This window comes from Trachinotus anak, unplaced genomic scaffold (assembly GCF_046630095.1).
Source record: "Trachinotus anak isolate AG129_WGS33_773 ecotype Australia unplaced genomic scaffold, CSIRO_AGI_Tana_v1 ptg000019l, whole genome shotgun sequence".
In the NCBI taxonomy this organism is placed as follows: Eukaryota; Metazoa; Chordata; class Actinopteri; order Carangiformes; family Carangidae; genus Trachinotus; species Trachinotus anak.
The window spans coordinates 25108237-25127028 of record NW_027273870.1 but is presented as its reverse complement, the minus strand read 5'-3'; the positions used below and the strand labels follow the sequence as shown (position 1 = coordinate 25127028).

Here is an 18792-nt window from a genome sequence, read left to right as displayed (position 1 = left end):
CCATGGGCAAAAAAAATCAATTAAAAATTTCATTTGACTATAGATAACGCCACCATGTGTGGTAGGATTTTGTGGCGTCTAGATTGCAGCCAGCTGGACACCCTTCCACTCTCTCCCCCCTTTCCAAGTGTATCGGAGAACATCTACAGGGGCCTTCAGGTGACATAAAACATGAAAGACCCCCCTCTAGCCAGTGTTTAGTTTGTCTGTTCTGGGCTTCTGTAGAAACATGGCGGAGCAGCATGATGGGCTACGTGGATGAGGCCACATTGCCTATGTAGTCATGACGGGCTCATTCTAAGCTGACAAAAACACAGCGGTTCATAGTTTCAGGTGATTATACACAAATGAAAAGATAATTATGAACGTTATATTCCTACACAGTAAACCCTCACACTTATTCGTTTTTGTTTTTTTTCATCATCTGTCATTTTCTAATAATAGTTTTTTTTCAGTTATTGTAGGTGTTTAGTATAAGTTGACTTTCATGTGTGAATGGCTTCAGCAAACGTGTCACCGTCAAAATTTCACGGCATTTCGTCTAAAGCGACGTGATGCATTTAAACTGCCGTGACTCAGGTCACTTCAAAGCTGCACTCATCAATATTTTACATTAACAATGGATCAAATGTTGACTGGTCACCTGTAGTGGCAACTCCACCCAGCTCTTTGGAGTTTTTTTTAGCCTCTTTCAGCTTGTTGTTTTGACTGTTTTTGTTCCGTCTCACCTCTCTCACAGCAGCAGTGACTGCTCACTGGAAACTCAGCATGATTTCATTAGTCACGGTTGACGTCCTTTGCAGAAACTTACACTTAGATGTCGAGACAGTGACGTATTTTAACCACATATTACTCCATATTGTTTCCGCTCTATGTCACAAGGTCAAACTAGCTCTTTCTACAAGTTTTCATGTTTTGTCACCATCAGCTGTTACTTGTCTATGTGCATACTTATCTAAAGCAAAAGCAAAAGAGAAGAGAGCGAAAAGAAAAGTAAATCTGATAACAGGGTGGATGTTTGACTGGTTGTTGAGCTGGCCTCATCACAGGGCAGCACCACACCTCTGGGGAAGACCAGCTCAAATCATTGTTTGTGTACAATCCAAACACACTGTATCTCCGAGTGAAACGCTGACTGAACAACAAGAGGAATATTTGAAAAGGACTTGAAAAGATTGTTGAAAGATCCTGTTTTATTGCAAAGTGCAAATGGTTTCTGCTGCCAAACATAAATGTATCGTTTTTCTGTTTCATTTCAGTGGCAATATGAATCAAAATGGAAGAATATCTTAAAATGTATTTTACGGCTGCTGCAGTGATTAAGTGCAATGCTAGCATGACCTTACAGATGGCCATGTCTGTTGATCGTCCATCACTGCGGTTCAGACTGAAGTATCTCAAAAACTATGGGATGGATTCAGAGGAGACACTTGGAGACCACAGGCTGAATCATCCTTTGACTTTTTCTCGAGCAACATCATCAGGATATTAGCATTTAGCTCAGAGCCCTGTGTCTGAGTGCAACCTCACAGCGGAGCTAAAATGTCTGTAGACTCTGAGCTGAGTCAAGCAAAGCAAATCTAAGCTTCTTACTTATTAAACAGCGCTGAGGATCATCTGTGTATGATTACATGGGTTGATAAGTGATGAAATCTACCTCTAATCACAGAGTGAAACCCACACTCGAAGTCAGAACTCACCACAAAATCACTTAACTTCGCAGAGCTGGTGGGCTGAACAGAAGTCAGGGGCACACACACACTCACACACATTTAAAAGGGCTGTAGCTTGCTGTGCTCTTTTTGTCAGTCCCACAGCACTAACTCAAGTGTTAAAGAAAACCTCTCGACAGAAAAGGAAAGCACGAATCGAACAAAGAAGCTGCTTTTAGCCTCTTTATGGCTCCCAAGACTCTCTTGCACAACAACCATCCGTAAAAAATGATTGAATGTTACTTTATTTTAAAACATCAAATTGCCATTTCATTTTAGAAAAACAACTGAGTTGATTTAGTTTGTTTTGTGAAGCTGTCTGTATGAAATAAGCCACACAAATATGACTCAACTTGACAAAACAGGCAACCTCAGAAAGCCCAGACTGAAACACTATCTGGCAATAATGAACTTTTCTCAGTTATGTGTAAACCATGACAGTAAATCGCTTTTTTTTTTTTTTTTTGCTTTTGAGAATCTGTTTTAGTTTTCCCTAAAATTCCCTAAAAGTCCTGTGAAGTCCTGCGCTTCCTCCCTCTCTCCACATGCCGACACCCCCCACGTACACATACTTAATCCTCCCAAATCCAGACAGGAAATGCCCTCGTCAGTAGAGCAGAATGCTTTTGACAGACCCCTGCTGTTCTCTCTCTTTCTCTCTTTCTGCCCCCTCCACCACCCACTCCCCTCCCTCCCTCCCTACTGAATGATATATGTGCCCTCCACAAACTACCATCTGGAAAGAGTTAGCCTGTGAACGTTTGCACAGAGCCAAAAAAACATGTCTATTGTGAGCCTATCAGTAGCGGAGGATAATTCAACCCTGCTATCATAGGGGGAATATGGGACACCATTGTTTGCTTTCACTTTCAGGAACTGATGTGTGTGTGTGTGTGTGTGTGTGTGTGTGTGTGTGTGTGTGTGTGTGTGTATTAGACAATCAAATACTTGTTTAGTTTCCTGACTCATGAGATCCTGTCAAAGCTTTGGCTCAGTGTCAGTGCTTCTTTAACAGTGTACTTCTTGTTTTCTGTCTAGTTTGTATGGAGAGCAGCACATACAATTCATTTATTAAATTTTGAAGAGGCAGACTAATTTAGCTTCGTATCTTAATGACAGACATCCTGAGTTTCCTCCATTGACATGACCGATGGGTATCTAAGTGGTGGAGAGTCGAAGACCCGGGTCAGTCAATAATAAAACACAGAAAGATACAGAAAGAGGCTGCAGATGGACGGAAAGCTGAACAAAAATTCAATTTCTGACATAGAGGAAAGAAGAGGAGGTGAGAGGACTGACCAGGGGGAGGAAATAACACAAAAAAAATTATGAGGAGGAGTTCACCTTTTGTAATGTCTCCAAGAATAACTGCAGTAAAGGTTGTAATTCATTCTACAACAAGTCTTATTTAAAGATAAGACAACCATTTAATCAATAACAAGTCTACAGCGCTGGAGGTTATCAAGCCTGAGGTCACTTTGTGGACAGTTTTCTTTGTCTTGCTAAAGGATACTTAGATAAGACTTAGATAAGACTAGAGAAAGGGAACACCATGAAACCAACAACATCTCGACCTGTCAGCTTTTCAAACTGACAAACGTGCAAAATCTTGCGTGCAATCCTTTGTCGCCAGGAGGGAAATAACAAACTCATCTGTTATGAGAAATGATACCAACAAGCATCACAGCACTGAGAAACTGTGTCCTCTAGTGGTGCATGCACTTCAACACTTAAGGTTCACGATCCAAATGCAGACGAGATCAAAATGAAATTTATTCAAATATAATCAGGGCTCAAAACATGACATTATACATTTGTAGTAAAAAAAAACTAACCAAAAAAAACCATGAAATTTTATTGAACCGAATTTCTATGGTGACAATGACAGTCAGTGGAATCACAACATTTTATTGTCCTGTTGCTGCCGTAAAAGTTTTTTATGTGAGATGCTCCACGTAAAAAAAAAAGACCCAGTAAAACTCTTGTAGTTAAATCACATTTAAGCAATTACACAAGAATTAAAAACACAATGCTTCATGATAAAACACTGCAAACTGTTAGTATCACCAATTCAGTTACATCAACACATACAACAGTAAAATATACTCTATACTGGTGTCTTTACATGCATTAAAAAAAATGTTTGGGGGTTTCGCGTAGTTTACTTCACAACACACATGCACTGATGATTCCTCGAACAAATGATTTTCCAACATTGCATAAGGTGCAGAAACCCACAAATTCAGATCACAGTTCCACAGCATTAAGGTCAAATTTAGGCAAAATTTATGTGACTGAGCTTGAAAACTTCACTTGTCCAGCTCAGGAAATGTATCAGGCTTTTGGTTTCAGGTGCAGTCTGCTTTCAGAGGCATCACAGTATGTCTACAGAACACTTATGGCTGCTTTAGTATAACTTTACAGTTAAAGCCATCTTCAGGCAGAGCAGTGCTATGATCGTCAGCGCTGTGCAAAAGATTGGAAATGAACAAACCCAGAAATGCTCAGAAACACCCAAACAGGAATCATAAGGCACCTCTATCTACCTTTACAATACTGCAATACTAATTAGTGCAAAAATAGACTGTAAACAGCATTAAAGCACATACAGTTTATTACATCATCAGCTATAGTCAGACTCCTGTCACGTGTCAGGAAGCTAATTATCCTCTCATTTATTGCACATCATCTTTCTGCAGATGAGATTTTTTTAATGCAGGTTTGATCAAACGGAGCTAAAAATAAAGCTAAAGCACCAAGGCAACGCCAAACCTTTTGCTTAAATCAGATGACTCTTCAGCTATAAATAATAAAAGTCCACACATATTTAAAGCAGTGTCTAAACTACTGTAGCTCAGTGACTTCATGTTGTCGTTTCATAAGCTTTTGTTTGTTCACAGAAATGCTTTTGTCCATCTGAAGCGTGCAAAGCATCTTTGAGACAATTTTGCACTATAAATAAGATTAACACAAACTTGACTTCACTCCCTTCAGAGTAGCTCCACTTTGTGTTATCTATCCGTCTTTTCTAACAAATGGACAGTTTTGTTTTGGCTCTGTGTTCAAGCGCATCACACCTGAACTAAAGCACACATTAATGCAGATGTGAACTATTTTAAAGAGCAACTTAACAAAGAACTTGGTTTTCATAACCTCCAGTGATTTAACTTCTCAGCTACAGTGATGTACAGGTGCACTCAGGCTCGGTGTGGGTCGGTGTCAGTACACTGCAACATCACTGTAGCTTGTGACTACAGGTGCAACAGAACACAACCTGGGGTTAAGTTGCACTTTAAAGTTTTAAATCAGCACTTGAATGTCACAGTTATTTTCCATCCAATGTTCTGGATTAAAGAGCCAAAACAATGAAAAACATCATTGTCACTTACATGTGTGTCAGCTGGTGATTTCAATACTGAACAAGTAAAACCAATCATTAAAACATCAGAGTCATTACATCCAACTGATGGCGAAGTTCTGACTGAGGTTGAGACCGAGATCTGCAACTGTTAACACCTGCAGAGAGAGAGAGAGAGAGAGAACAGAAAGCAAATGTCACTCAGTCAGGTAAACTAAAGACCTACTCTATGAAAAACAGGATCACAGCACAACTGTAGACGTCATGTGCTGCACAATTAAAGTACAATTAAAAGGATCTTTAATATCTTTAAGTTACACTGGGTCCACTTTTAATTAACTTAATGTTTTTTTAAATGGGGTAGAGTGCTGCATTGTATTTTACTCAGGTATTTCCATTTTATGCCACTTTATACCTTCTACTGCTCTATGACGTTTCAGGGGGAAATACTGTACTTTTTCCTTAACTACATTTTATTGCAGTTACTTTTATAGTTATTGTTACTTTTCAGATTAAGATTGTAAATATAAAACATATGATCGTGTTTTAAAATAAGTTGCCTTGTTTTAGATTTAACTAAAAAAAAAAAGATATCAGAATTTTAAATTTTATATGTAAAATACATAAAAATATATAATAATCCAATCCATCCAATGATCTCCCTCCACACCAATTACAACTTTAAAGAATTATTTACATGTTAATGTGTCAGCAATAATGATCAGTAATTTAACAATATATTACTAACATGGCCCATTAAGCATGAACACTCTTAGTTTCTTATGTATAGTACATCTTACAAATCTTTATGTACTTTTTACATATGTCAAATTTTGAAAACAAGACTTTTAATTGTACTGTGATATTTTTATAGACTGTATTGCTACAGCTGAAGCCACATCCATATGGTTTTTTGTTACACAGTCAATTACTGTTGTTGTAAAATGTAGAAGTAAAACTAACAACATCATCTGTATTTTATGTTTAATTGTCAGAAGACAATTGTGGAGCATGTGATCTGCCACTGGGTTCTTTCACCACTTCATTTTAGAGGCTAAATCCACCGATGCTAACAACATGAACCCTGAGTGACTCAGCATGAATAACAAGCACAACTATAGTTTCCTTTTTTTCTGTGTCGGTCTTGTCAGCCCTGACCCCTGCCCTCACCTGGTTGTCTCTGTAAGTGAACACTGCATCTTGGGAGTTCACCAACACTCTGCTTGGCTTCTCCTTCACGCCGTAGAAGGAGGCCGACTCCACGGTGATGTACGTGGCCTCCACGTTACTGTGGAGCACCTGGGACGTCATCACGTTCTACAAAATGAAACAATGGATGTCACCTCACATAGCAACACGTTTAAACGATTATCTCAATGATAAACATTAGTCCTGTCTGGTTTCACATTTCCTGGTTCATTTAGTTACTTCTCTTACTTCTAGAGGCCAAATGCACACAATGTGATGTGATATGAATTCATGCATTGCAGAAGCATTGCTGTTTGAGGACATAAATATACACAGCTTCAAATAATAATTTATAGATGGTTTTTACACAATAAACTTAAATTACCTCGTTTGTAATTCTGAAAATTACATCTACTTCTCCTCCCTTATTAAAATATTCAGGCTTTATGAATATACAAATATTTTTTGGATTTGGGAAGATTTGTCCTGCTTCACTGAAAAGTTCATTTTCAATGTATGTGCACTGGAGTTTCAAATTTCCACATCACATTTGTACACTGGACACTGTTGCAGTGAGCAGAGTGGATGTGAAAACAGCTTCTATACTCAATCTCAAACATGATTCAGCACAGAGAAGCTCAAACACACAAGAGCACAGGAAACAGCTATAAAAAAAAGCTATTAAAAAAACCCTTAAAATAAATGTCAGAATTAGAAGTTCTAGACGCCAACCAAATTTGACAACATGTTCCACCTCAGCCTGCTATGTTTGGGTAACTTTCACTTTCTGAGCTGAAATGTTCTCTCTTCAACTCCACACAGTTAACTCAAACATGTTCAGACACAGTTTATGCAGGTTGTCAAAAGGCATTCCCGGAAATGTGGGTAATCAAAGCAGGCTGGAATAAGTCAATGACAGATACTAAGGGTAGATTTTTATCTTTTCTTTAAGGCAGAACTAAACAAGTGTGAGCACCTGAGTGACGTTGAAGGTGATGTAGGCGTAATGGTCGGTCTCGTAGGTTTCAATGCTCTCTCCGTCGTCCCAGAACAAGTCTCCACTTGCTGAGCCATCATCTGAAAGAGCAGAGACCAGGTGGAGCGGCTGACCACTGCTCACCCACAGGGTCAGATTGGGCACCTGTACACATGAATTAAAAGCGAAAAACAAACATTACGTTATAAACTACTGATTAAAATTCACAGAATCCCAACAACAGGTTTGAAAAATATTCTTGTATCCTTAGAAAGATCATGTATATTTGATGTGTGTGTTTTTTAGGTTCTAACCAGTTCACTTGCAACAATTTAAAGGGTCAGCTCACCCAAAATATAAATGATCAACTTATCTCTGGTGGTCATTAAGCATGCAGAGAAATGAGCTTCTATGTGCATTAATTTTAAGATATGCACTTCTGAGATTTCTGTCTAAGTCACAGCACAATGGAGGTAAACTGAATTTCATTTGTCATGTTGAAAATATAAGAAAAAGATAAATATAATTTATATTATTTATAAAAATATAATATTATAGTATTAAAGAAAACCTCTACTGCAACATAATTTTCAAGTCCTGGTTAATCAACAGACCTCGCTATCAAAAGTTACTTCCTTTGGACAGAATCATTACTGTTTTAATGCTTTGAGCAGCATAAATAAAATCTCATTCACCTCCATCATTTTTGGGGAGGTAACATATTTTAGAGAAAAAAAAAAGGTAAAAATCCTACACACTGTTTATCATATGGCTCATTTTACTGACAAAGTTTCAGTCCTTAGATCATACAAATATTAACACTGGGGTCTAATCCAGTAAAAATGCCACCAATCAGAGGACGCAGTGGTATATTTGCCTTTTGTTCTCGTGTTATTGTTTTTGATTCCAAAGTAAGTAAACCAAACCTACACTGACTGTATGGCTCGATACCACTCCGGATAGGAGAGAAAGAGTTTGTATATTTGTGGTGAACTGACTATTTAGCTGAAATACTGTAAATGTGCATTTTCCTCTACTGTCACATTTGGCAAACACATTTTAAATCAATAAAGTGAAACAAAAATCCTGTGTACCTGTGTCGGTACAACAGATCCTTCACGCAAATGCAGGTTGATCTTATCTAGAGGTGCGTGGAGTTGAAGCTCTTCACCCTTACTGCGCACAGAGTCACCCTGGGAGGAAGGGAAACACACATGGGCACATTACTTCACTCTCTCCATTTCACTCCAGACTCAACGAGTATAATGAGTCTGTGTGTTCCAGGCTGAATGCTGAGTATGGTTATTACCGTGTAGTAGTCATACCACAGCCCTTCTGGGAAGTAACCATCCACATAATCGACTCCAGGATCCAACACTGGTGTCACCAGCAAACTCTTCCCCCACAGGAACTGTTTGTCAATCCCATAGGTTTTTACATCTTTTGGAAACCTGTTGAGAGCATACAGGAAACATTCAGTGAGGCAAAGATCCAGCTCAAAATGTCAAATAAATGTGTTTAAATGAATAGGAAAGCATAAAAACAAAGAACACAAGGTTGTGGTTCAATGTTCTACTTACTCAAACATCAGCGGTCGTGCAACAGTGTGTCCGTGCACGTGTGCATGATGAAAGAGAGTGTAGAGGACAGGGAAGAGAGAATAACGCAGCAGCAGGGCCTGCTTCATGGCTGTACCAGCCATAGGGCTGAAAGCTGTGGGATCCTGAGGCTGTAAAAAAGTTTCAAAGTCAGACAGTTTCAGAAGGAGTCACATTTGTGGTTCTGTAAGACGAGGGCGGAGCAGTGAGGCTGAAGTGTTACCTTCATGTCAATGGCGTTGTGGTTGCGTGTGAAGGGATAAAAAGCTCCGAGCTGCGTCCAGCGGACACACAGTTCCTCCTGTGGCTCCTCACTGAAGCCGCAGATATCTGCCCCCACCAGCGGGATGCCCAGAAGGTTAAAGGTCAACATACCTGAGGGACAGAGAGAGGTGGGATATAAAACCTGTGTCAAAATATTAAAACGATAATTTCATACACAATCTTCTGAAATCTAAAGTGGTAAAAATTCAGCTGTAAAGTCACACAACCTTAAGATTAGCAGTTTTACAACAACTTAAATGTGTCAGAAATATACTTTAAAATGCTGACAAGTTTGCATTTGCTGAACAATCTGGCTGAAATATGGCTACTACTTTCATTATTTTGACCACTTGCAGGCAGAGGAGGACCACAACAAGCTGACAGACAAACTGCACGAACATGTTAGCAACTTATATCTTAAGTTGTCGTGTCTAACATGTTAGCAAACAATTGCTTGTTTACATATCCACAGAGCAACTTTAGCATTCATTTGGGGCCATATCTGTCTCCAACACACAGCTCCACAGCTTCTGAGGGAAATATCAAAAGTAATCTAGCTAGGACTTTGACTTTCTTCACTAGTTGCTAACTTTGGAGCTAGGCATTTAGCATACAGTTCGTTTATCATGGCAGTCTCACAGAAAACCACTGCCTCCCGTTGCTGGACACGAGGTTGATGAGAGCAGCGAGACTGAACCAAACAGAAAATGTCTAGGCTGAATAAAAACAACAAAACAACACTAATGACGCTAGAAGAGACTTAAAAGCTCTGTCGAGTCGCAGAGATGGTGAATATACTTCAAACTTGAAACATAGTTTCCAATAATATATTCAGCTGAAAATGTGTAATTGATGTGTGTGTGTGTGTGTGTGTGTGTGTGTGTGTGTGTGAGTGATCTAACCTGCTATAGAGGTGTAAAGGTCTTTCCATTGGCTCCTGTTGTCTCCCAGCCAGTGACCAGAGTACATCCCCTGACTGGGGAAGGTGGAGCGAGAGATCACAAAAGGTCTCTTTGCCACGATTCGCTTCATGGCGCTGGACAAGAGGATGGGGAGGAAGAAGATTCAGAGGACAGGCACAAGATATAACGAAGCAAAGGATAGAGATTGTTAATATAATTAAGTAGTGTTTCACTGTTTGGCCTTTTATCTGTTGTGTGTTTGTGTATTTTAGTCCTGACCTGGCAGAGGCTTTAGCTTCCATGAGTCCATACAGGCTGTGCATATTATAGTGTATGGACTGCTTCTGCTGAGCAGTGGCACACACTGTTTTGGCTCTCAGCAAACCTCCTAGTACACCTGGAAAGTAAAAGGCACAGTTTTATATTTTGATAATCATATATGTGTTCTGTATTTGTCATGTTTGTTGTGTGATTTGAGCTTCAGAGCTGCGTCTCCTACCGGGGGTGTAAGGAGGATTTTCAAGACTGTTTGATGGACAGCCGTTAGTGGATCCATCCAGGAAATTTGACGGCTCATTCATGTCCTAAAAATTAATGAAGAGAGGACAGTCATGAAATACTGAGAACCACTATAGTAGTGTAATTTCCGTCAGGGTCGATGGTTTCTTTTTTATTCCCCGCTCATGTCTCCTATTTACATACTTACAATCCATAAACCATCAAATGGAACTTTCTCATGGAACCGCTTAAGGTTGTCGTACCACCACTCATGTGTCACCTCATTAGAGAAATCGGGATACGCTGTCAGGCCAGGCCAGACCTGGAGGGAAGGATGGAGAAATTTATCTTTAACAGAGAGAATAGGAACCAAATACACACAACAGATTTGTAGGAGTATGAAGACAATGTTTGGCTCTGTGTCATATTGCACTACATCCATAATGGTATTGGAAAAACTCTGAATAATGTCATCTTTTAAACAGCCTGTATATGTAATTAAAACATTAAAAAATAAGAAGAATTTGTGATGTGTGACCAGCCAATGTCTCACCTTCCCAATAAGTGTTTTTCCTTCAGCATCCTTAATAAAAACGTCTCTCTTCAGTCCTTCATCGAACGGCCAGTATGAGCCCTCAGGCTGGGTGCTGCTGATACCCGGGTCCTGCAGGTTCAGAAACAACGGTCTCACACACATGTACACACACAAAGGCTACATCAGAAAAAAAAACACATATACAAACTGTGTACCAGGATCATGACATAGCGCTGGTCATGAGCGTGCAGATCCTTCACCAGGTCAGGCAGTGTCGCGAACTTTGTGGTGTCGAAAGTGAAGTCCATAAATTGGTCCATGTAGTCGATGTCATTCCACTGGACATCCTGCAAACAGAACGACATGCAAATAAATAAATAATCCAGTAATAGATACACGCACAAATGGACAATATGCTGAGCCCACTTTACCTGAGGTATCCTATTATTCCTCATGCTCTTGACAAGCTCCCAGGTAGAATCACTGGTGTTGTAACCCCAGCGACAGAGATGGTATCCTAAAGCCCAGTAGATGGGCATCGCTGGGTATCCTATGACAAGATAGAGGGAGAGGAAAGCAGGGAAGATGTTACCAGAAAAAAAATGGAGGAACTTGAGGTGACAATGGGACTGAGGTTTATTTTAACTGTATTGAAACTGAGGAGGAGCAAATTAACTACTTAAAGTATAAAGTTGGCATTAATCTACATTTTTCTAACGATCATGAAATGCCATAAAAAGACTAGAATCAAGAAGACGGAGGTTTCCACTGGTTCCTACGGTCAAAATATCACATATTTTTACACTTGCCTGAGATGGAAAAATTAAACATGACGCACATGAAGCATGCGACTTAAATGCCCACTGAACCTTCTGCACCAGTGAATTGAGGGAAAAAAGCAGCAGAAAAAGCAGAAGAATAAATGTCCCCCCAGCTGTTTATCTCAACAAACCAACTCCTAATGTTCAGATAACAGTAGGATGGATGGATGTTTTGTTTGTGGATGTTTTCTTGAAATTCAGTTAAAATGTATGCTACAACTGGTTGGAAACTCAATTAATGTGTTAGCCCACCTCTCAGTACTTTCTGACCTTATCTGTGACACTCAGTCCCAAGCCCACTGGTTCCTCCTATAGATGTAAATATTTCAAAACAACTCACAAATACAGTTTTCATTTTAAAACAGCCTGAGTAACTTCCTCAAGCAGCTAAGCACCATACTGCAGTTTCATCAAATGTTAGGAAATAGTCATGTGTGGAGACTATTTCTAGCCGCTGATTAATACACATTTGGTGTTTCAGGGGGAAGCAGGACTGTGTATGCGGGTTTGAATAAAAGTAAACTACAGTGGCCATGTTCTTTTCATGGTATTTGTTGATGATAAGAAACATATGAACAGCACCAGCCAGCTAATTTTACAGAGCGAGGTTTTCAATAACACTGACCTGCACACAAATTAAGATTTACCTTAAAACTGCTGAGATTTTCTGCAGGTATGTTAGTTTATAGTTACTGTATTCATTCATGTAATAGGATGCAAAGCTGCTTCAATGGATCTCAAATGGATCTTTTTACTTGGTTGCTGTTCAGTCAGTTCAACAGGAGCACTTCAGAGTGAATGAAATGTGGAACTGTCTCTTTAAATGAGTAACAGTTGCATTGTGAGTCTACAATAACTTTGTAATGTATAAGACATTATAGGATTTGTAAAAAAAATACATCAGACTCTACTTCACACAACACATCGACATGCCCATAAACCCAGCCTCCTACTAACCTATGACTTCCACATACTGTTCAATAACTGAACCAGGATCAGGACCAAGGAAAACGTAAAAGTCAAGGATTCCACCAATAGTGCGCCAGGTGAGGGCCGGGGCGGGCTGGAGGACCACATCTGCCAATACAGAACAAACACTGATGAAACATCCGTTATCATAAGAAAATCATAGTAAGCAACATAAGACCAGGGATACATGGTACATAATGAGTAACTATGAATAAAATGGATGCTGATATAAATAGGTTCAAGTTAACAAATTGAATTTTATGTTTCCAAACCAATTTAACCTTCCAGCTATCAATGCTCGGTATTATTATGAGGAAATACAACATGACATCCAGAGTATGTGAACTATATATGACACTGGAAAGTTCATATTTAGTGTTGGAGACACTGAAATCACACTGAACAAGTTCATCACATCATGTGTGACTTCTGCTTTTATGTAACTGCTGAACATTGTCAGCTGTTGTCACATGAACCGTTGTGAAATCTTCCAACTGTGAGCATCAGAAAGCATTAATGTGCATGCAGGGATTGATGAAGTGGAAGTGAGAGGGCGACTAACAGACTGACCCATTGCATTGCTGTTCAGCAGGAAGAAGCCGTGTGCCTTCCCTCCGTCCTCCATGGCCAGGTAAAATGGATGGGCACCGTACAGGTTTGTCTGTTCCTGGATTGCAGAGAGGAACACAAGCATATTTCTGCAGTGACTATTTATCCAAAATCATAATCAAACTTGAAACAAATTTAAAATCAAGCAACCACAGATGTAATGTACGCAGGAAAAAGAAGTCCTTTGTTGCAAGCGAGCAAACAAAGAAATCATGGCTGCTGCTGCCTCTTTGCACTGGTAAAAAAACATAGACCCTCCCAGGTACATGCTGGTCCTACACCTGTTTACCTGCATAAAACCTAAGGTGCCTACAGTGCTAATACAGTTGTTAAAAAAAACCAAAAAAAAACAACTAGATTAATAAACAACTAGAAAAACAAACCATAACTAGCTAATTAGACTCAAAAACCAGACTCTTTACATTCATGCAACGGTATGGGATGGAATTGTGCATTTATTGTAATTTTCTTTTGCCAATTTTTTATGAACTTTGGTTAAAATCTGTGCTATAATTTGTACAGAAACCTGCCTACTGTGATGACTGGACACATCACAGAACAGAGCTACACATGTCAATCTGTTTGCTGTGGAATCAGCTGAAAGTCTGCGTCTGTGTCTGAAATGTCAGAACTACTGTATAAGCAGAGCAATGACAAAAACAGGAGCTTCCATACCGTAGGAGCTACATCTCTGGCCCACATGGTGAGTGTGTTCCAGTGGACATCATGCAGGAAGGTGGAGCGATGTTCTCCCAGGCCATAGATGAACTGACTGGGCAGGCAGGTGGAGAACTGGAGGAATTGATCCGCATAGAAGAGAGGAGCCACTGTGGTGTTCAGACTAACAGGGAACCATTGGAGAGGAACACAGTATTAATACTACAACTCATGATCATTTTCACAAGTGACTTTGTAGTATACATGAGCTCAAGTCAGACTTACAGCACAGCTCCCGTGGCGCCTCTCTTCACGACGAGACCAAAGGGCTCTTTTGAAAGCTCTACAATGTAGTCTGGGCTTTCTGCCTTCTTCGTGGCAGTGGGGACAGAGATTGGGACTTCAAATCGTGCGTTAGAAGGGTCGGTAATCTGAAATGAGAAACATTAGACGAACAGTTTGCTATTTGAGAGAAAGAGTAAGAGTTACAGAGCAGAGCATCCACAGCAGTATCTAATAAATACTTAATCAACTGACCTGTGAAGCTTATCACTGTCCCATTTAACGAAGCCCTTGTTCACCTATTAAATTGCTTTGAATGGGAACTGTGTTGTTAACAAACAAGGTTTGTTTATTTCTTAAACTCTTGTGACATGTAGTGAGCAGGGCTGCAGGTCTGTGTTTGTATGGTTTTAATGCTATTGGTCAGTTCACCATCATATTATAGCTTTATGAATTTGTTATGGTTTTAGGAAACACATCCAGCAGAAAAAGAACAAAATTACCATTTCTGGACACCTGAGAAAAGTATGTCACTCTTTCTTTTAGCTCTGTTTTGATCTCTACCAACTCCAGTGAAATGTAGAGTCAGGTCATAATTGCTTGCAGGTTCCTTACTAAGAGTGACATCTTTTGCATTATTCATAGTCCATTGATTCATCATGCATATGAAAATATTGATTTAAAATTTACCTCAAGAAGCACTTTCTCATGACTTTGACATTGTTAAGAAAAGCTGGTATTCAAAACTATATAAAATTGTAAACAAAATGTTCCTTCAATATCTGCTAGATCATTTATGATGATTTAAGTCGCCTGCATAGATAATAAGAGTAAAGTTCTTCTACAAAAACAGAAACTGCAGGCTGTATGACTAGTATGGGTGTCCTCCACTCACCCTGACACGCAGCCGTGTGTCTGTCTCATGACGTATCTCCACCTCTAGAGTAAGGATGTCTGCTGGGTAATAGGTCTTCACCTCTCTTACGAGCGTACCCTTTTGTCCCATGGATGTGTCATTTATTGACACTAGCGAGTAGGAAGGGAAATCCGGAGGATAGAAACACCAAGGGATACCATTTCTCCCTGATTGACGGGCTGCAGAGGAGGGGGCAGCAGGGATAAAGCAACAGTTCCTTGCCTCACACAACTCTCTGGTCACAACCACCCCTCTTTCAGGGTAGCAATCAAACCTCCACGCCTCTGGGATCAAACTGCAAGCCTGCCGGCGTGAGGCAGATACAGTGTCGTTTACTACCGTTTGGGGCGTTTTTGCTGTGGCCGGAGGCGGCGGTCTATGTGGCTGCTGGTTGGACGAACCGTGCAGCCAGAACATGGTGCCTAACAGCCAGCCCCCACAGAGGAGCAGCAGCAGGCAGCCAATCACCAGGAAGCCTGTGGTGACCGAGCATGATGGCATCCGTGGAAGCAAGGAGGCCTCCTCCGGCTCCTGCACCTTGAAACACAGCAAGGAAATCAAATAAGCAACTCTCAGAAAAGCAGGAACCAAAGTAGTCACTGTACACTACACTTAGTTAGTTAATTAGGTCCTGTTTTTGAGTCATGCCAAATATTTGGGCCATCTCACCTGGGATTATAAAACACAGCTACATCAAAAATTCTTCTATACACTCTACAAAATGAATTACACTCATTGACTCATTAATTACTTGATTAAAATATAATACAATCCGAACTCAACTATAAATTCTACCTTTACAGAGTTAACATCTGAGTTTTGACACTGTCAGAGAGAGATTGATTTAATTATTTGTTAAGTTAATTACTGAGTTCACTGTTCAACTGGACTGAATTAGATTTTACTGGTGTACCTAACAAAGTGAAGAAATCCTACAAAACTCAAGTTAAACACCAATTGAAATGTTTTGTATGTAAACAGCCAACTCAGTCTTTGAGCGTCATCATCATATTTATAAAATCTATTTCTGATTTTAAAAACAGAATGAAACTCATTTTCTATATCACTGCGGTAGCCCATTGAACAAATTCCCTTTTCTTCCAGACTGAAGAACCATCCAGTTTGAACAGTGAGTGGAACAATAACAGACCTGAACTGAAGACATAAAGAAAGAAATTCAATTAAATAAATTTTTTTTTTTTTTTTTTTTTTTTAAAGACCACAGCCATCATTATGTTGATCTGTCTCATTTATTAAAGCTACAATGAAGGAAAGGATGTTATTGTTTCCGAATTTAACCTTTATTCAGCCAGCAAAAAAATCTCCATGTCAAGGGTGTCCCACACTGGCAGCAATGACAGTGAGTTACAGGCTAACAACATAAAAAACAGGTAACACAAAATATATCACTAGTTCAGACTTACAACAACGCCATTGTAATATCAATAATAAAATTGCCAATAAAGTGGCACCATACAAAGAGCCCAATAACTGTATAACACCATAAGATCATAATATATAAGCTTATCAAACTAATACTGTCTGTCAAACAATACAATAATGAGACAAACAAATCTAGAAAAAAATAATAATCTAAAAAAAAATCTGGATTCTGAAATATCCCAAAACATTGGCAGCCAGAGGGAAGAGCAAGAAGTTTCTAAAGCAATGATTTGAATTTACTGAAAGTGACCAATCCTTTACAGTTTTAAAACTGACTGCAGAAAGTTCAAGGCATGAACTTACTGAAACTTCTTCTTGGACGGGACGAGGATCCTCCGACAACACAGCACTGGAAAACTGAACATCTTCAGGGTTCAGCCGCTTGTATGAAACCATCCTGACAGAGTGTGTGAGACTGAACACATGTAAGAGAGAAGGAGAGACAGACACAGCAAGACAAAGGTCAGTGCAGGGACAAATGTAATTTCCGGCTGATCAGAGTCGATGGGAGAAGTGTGCATAAGAAAGGATGAAGTGATGAAGCTTTTTTTCATTTTAACACTTTAACAGAGGAAGACATGCATAGGACAATAACTGCGGCGACTGTAGCGGGGATAGTCTTTAAACAGTCAGGGATTAAAGAAGAGCAAGATTCCTTTTGGATCATTTGGGTCAACACCAGTGGTGGAAGAAGTGAAAGCAGAAATACAACTGTCTAAATATACTCCACTATTTGAAATTGATTATTTGAGCAAATTTACTCTTCCACCACTAGTTCACAAAAACGAATAATCAACAAGAACAATTTAAGGGCACATTATGCTGAAAAAAGATACTATAATTACACTGTTATCAATCAATTCAGTGTCTTTACTAATAACAGCTGAATACTGGGTCATGTTGCAGTTAAGTTTAGTCTAATTTAAGTCTTATCAATTACAGTTATACTTTTGAATAGAACGTAATATTGACATGGGGTATATCTCAAACACGATTCCTTAGCTACCTGCCAGGTTTTTATCATTTAAAGCTGATCTGTTATAAATACTGACATTAAGTTTCTGCACATTTTGAGCACAGAGCACGATGTTGTGGCTAACTTCAGCTAGCCCCTGCGTAGAAAATCATGTGAATGTCAAAGTTCACCGAGAAGACATTTGACTACTTGGTTAACTGCAGCTAATTAACGGACGGCTTACAACACCTGGGGGGTTTTAGTTACGAGAAAACAAAGGCTAACCGGCAGAGACTGACATAGTAGCTGTTTGTACGAAACTGCAGCAAAATAACGTTTGTTAGCGTTAGCTACCTTTAGCAGCACCGTTAGTGTGAGGTAATGTTAGCCAACGATAGCTGACGCTGGCGTTTACATCAATATCACTTACCTGGATGTCCTTTGAGCCTTACACGCACAAAATAGAGAAAACTCCTTTAACTAAATGCTACGTTGGCGAAATAATGTGTAACGTTGATAACCTTAACTGTCCGTACGGTGTGGGTCTGTTTATCTCCATGTCACATTCGAAGAGCCTCGTAATTACTAAAACTTCCGTTTGAAGATGTCGGATTCACGATTTGTAAAGTAAACTCTAGCTGTCGTTGTCAAAATAGTATGTGCTTATGTCAACGACGTTGTGCTATATAAAGATTATTAATTCGTGCTTGGTTAGTGTTTTTCTCTCTTTTTTAATTTTTTTAACTAAAAAAGTCAGGAGTGTATTTCTATGCAATGGTGCTGCTTTCAGGAGCAGATGTGGGTTTTCCAAAAATCTGTAAATTACACTGCTAATTTGGGACTGTGCTGCGCCAATGCAGGGTCAACAAGAGGTGCAGGATTTACTATAACAATACACTTGCTCTGAATAAATTGTAAAATAAAATGTAATTGTACTTTCAATTGTAACAGTTTAGATTCTATTACAAAGAGGGGTATAAAACAGTGTAACAATATAAAATCATAGCTTCATTTTATTTTTCTGAGAAAATATGGTAGTCTATTTTGACAACTCAGGCCCAAGTATTTGTAACTCTGTCACTCAAAATATGCTCTGTTTGGCTCTCTAT

The 18792-nt window shown here is 39.4% G+C and overlaps 1 protein-coding gene across 1 annotated transcript; it reads right to left on the bottom strand.

Annotated features, from left to right (window-relative positions):
- Positions 1–3465: 3465 nt before the first annotated feature.
- On the bottom strand, positions 3466–18271 carry gaa2 (alpha glucosidase 2). Its single transcript, XM_071503460.1, has 21 exons — positions 18114–18271; positions 17032–17143; positions 15265–15822; positions 14373–14518; positions 14106–14271; positions 13392–13488; positions 12810–12929; positions 11463–11581; positions 11247–11378; positions 11050–11160; positions 10705–10818; positions 10498–10582; positions 10278–10395; positions 9999–10132; positions 9056–9207; positions 8815–8963; positions 8544–8685; positions 8329–8427; positions 7235–7399; positions 6241–6387; positions 3466–5228 (listed from the first exon to the last, which is right to left on the bottom strand). The coding sequence occupies exons 2-21, from the start codon at positions 17122–17124 to the stop codon at positions 5166–5168; spliced, it is 2910 nt and encodes a 969-aa protein (XP_071359561.1). The 5' UTR covers positions 17125–17143; positions 18114–18271; the 3' UTR covers positions 3466–5165.
- Between the last annotated feature and the right edge of the window lie 521 nt (positions 18272–18792).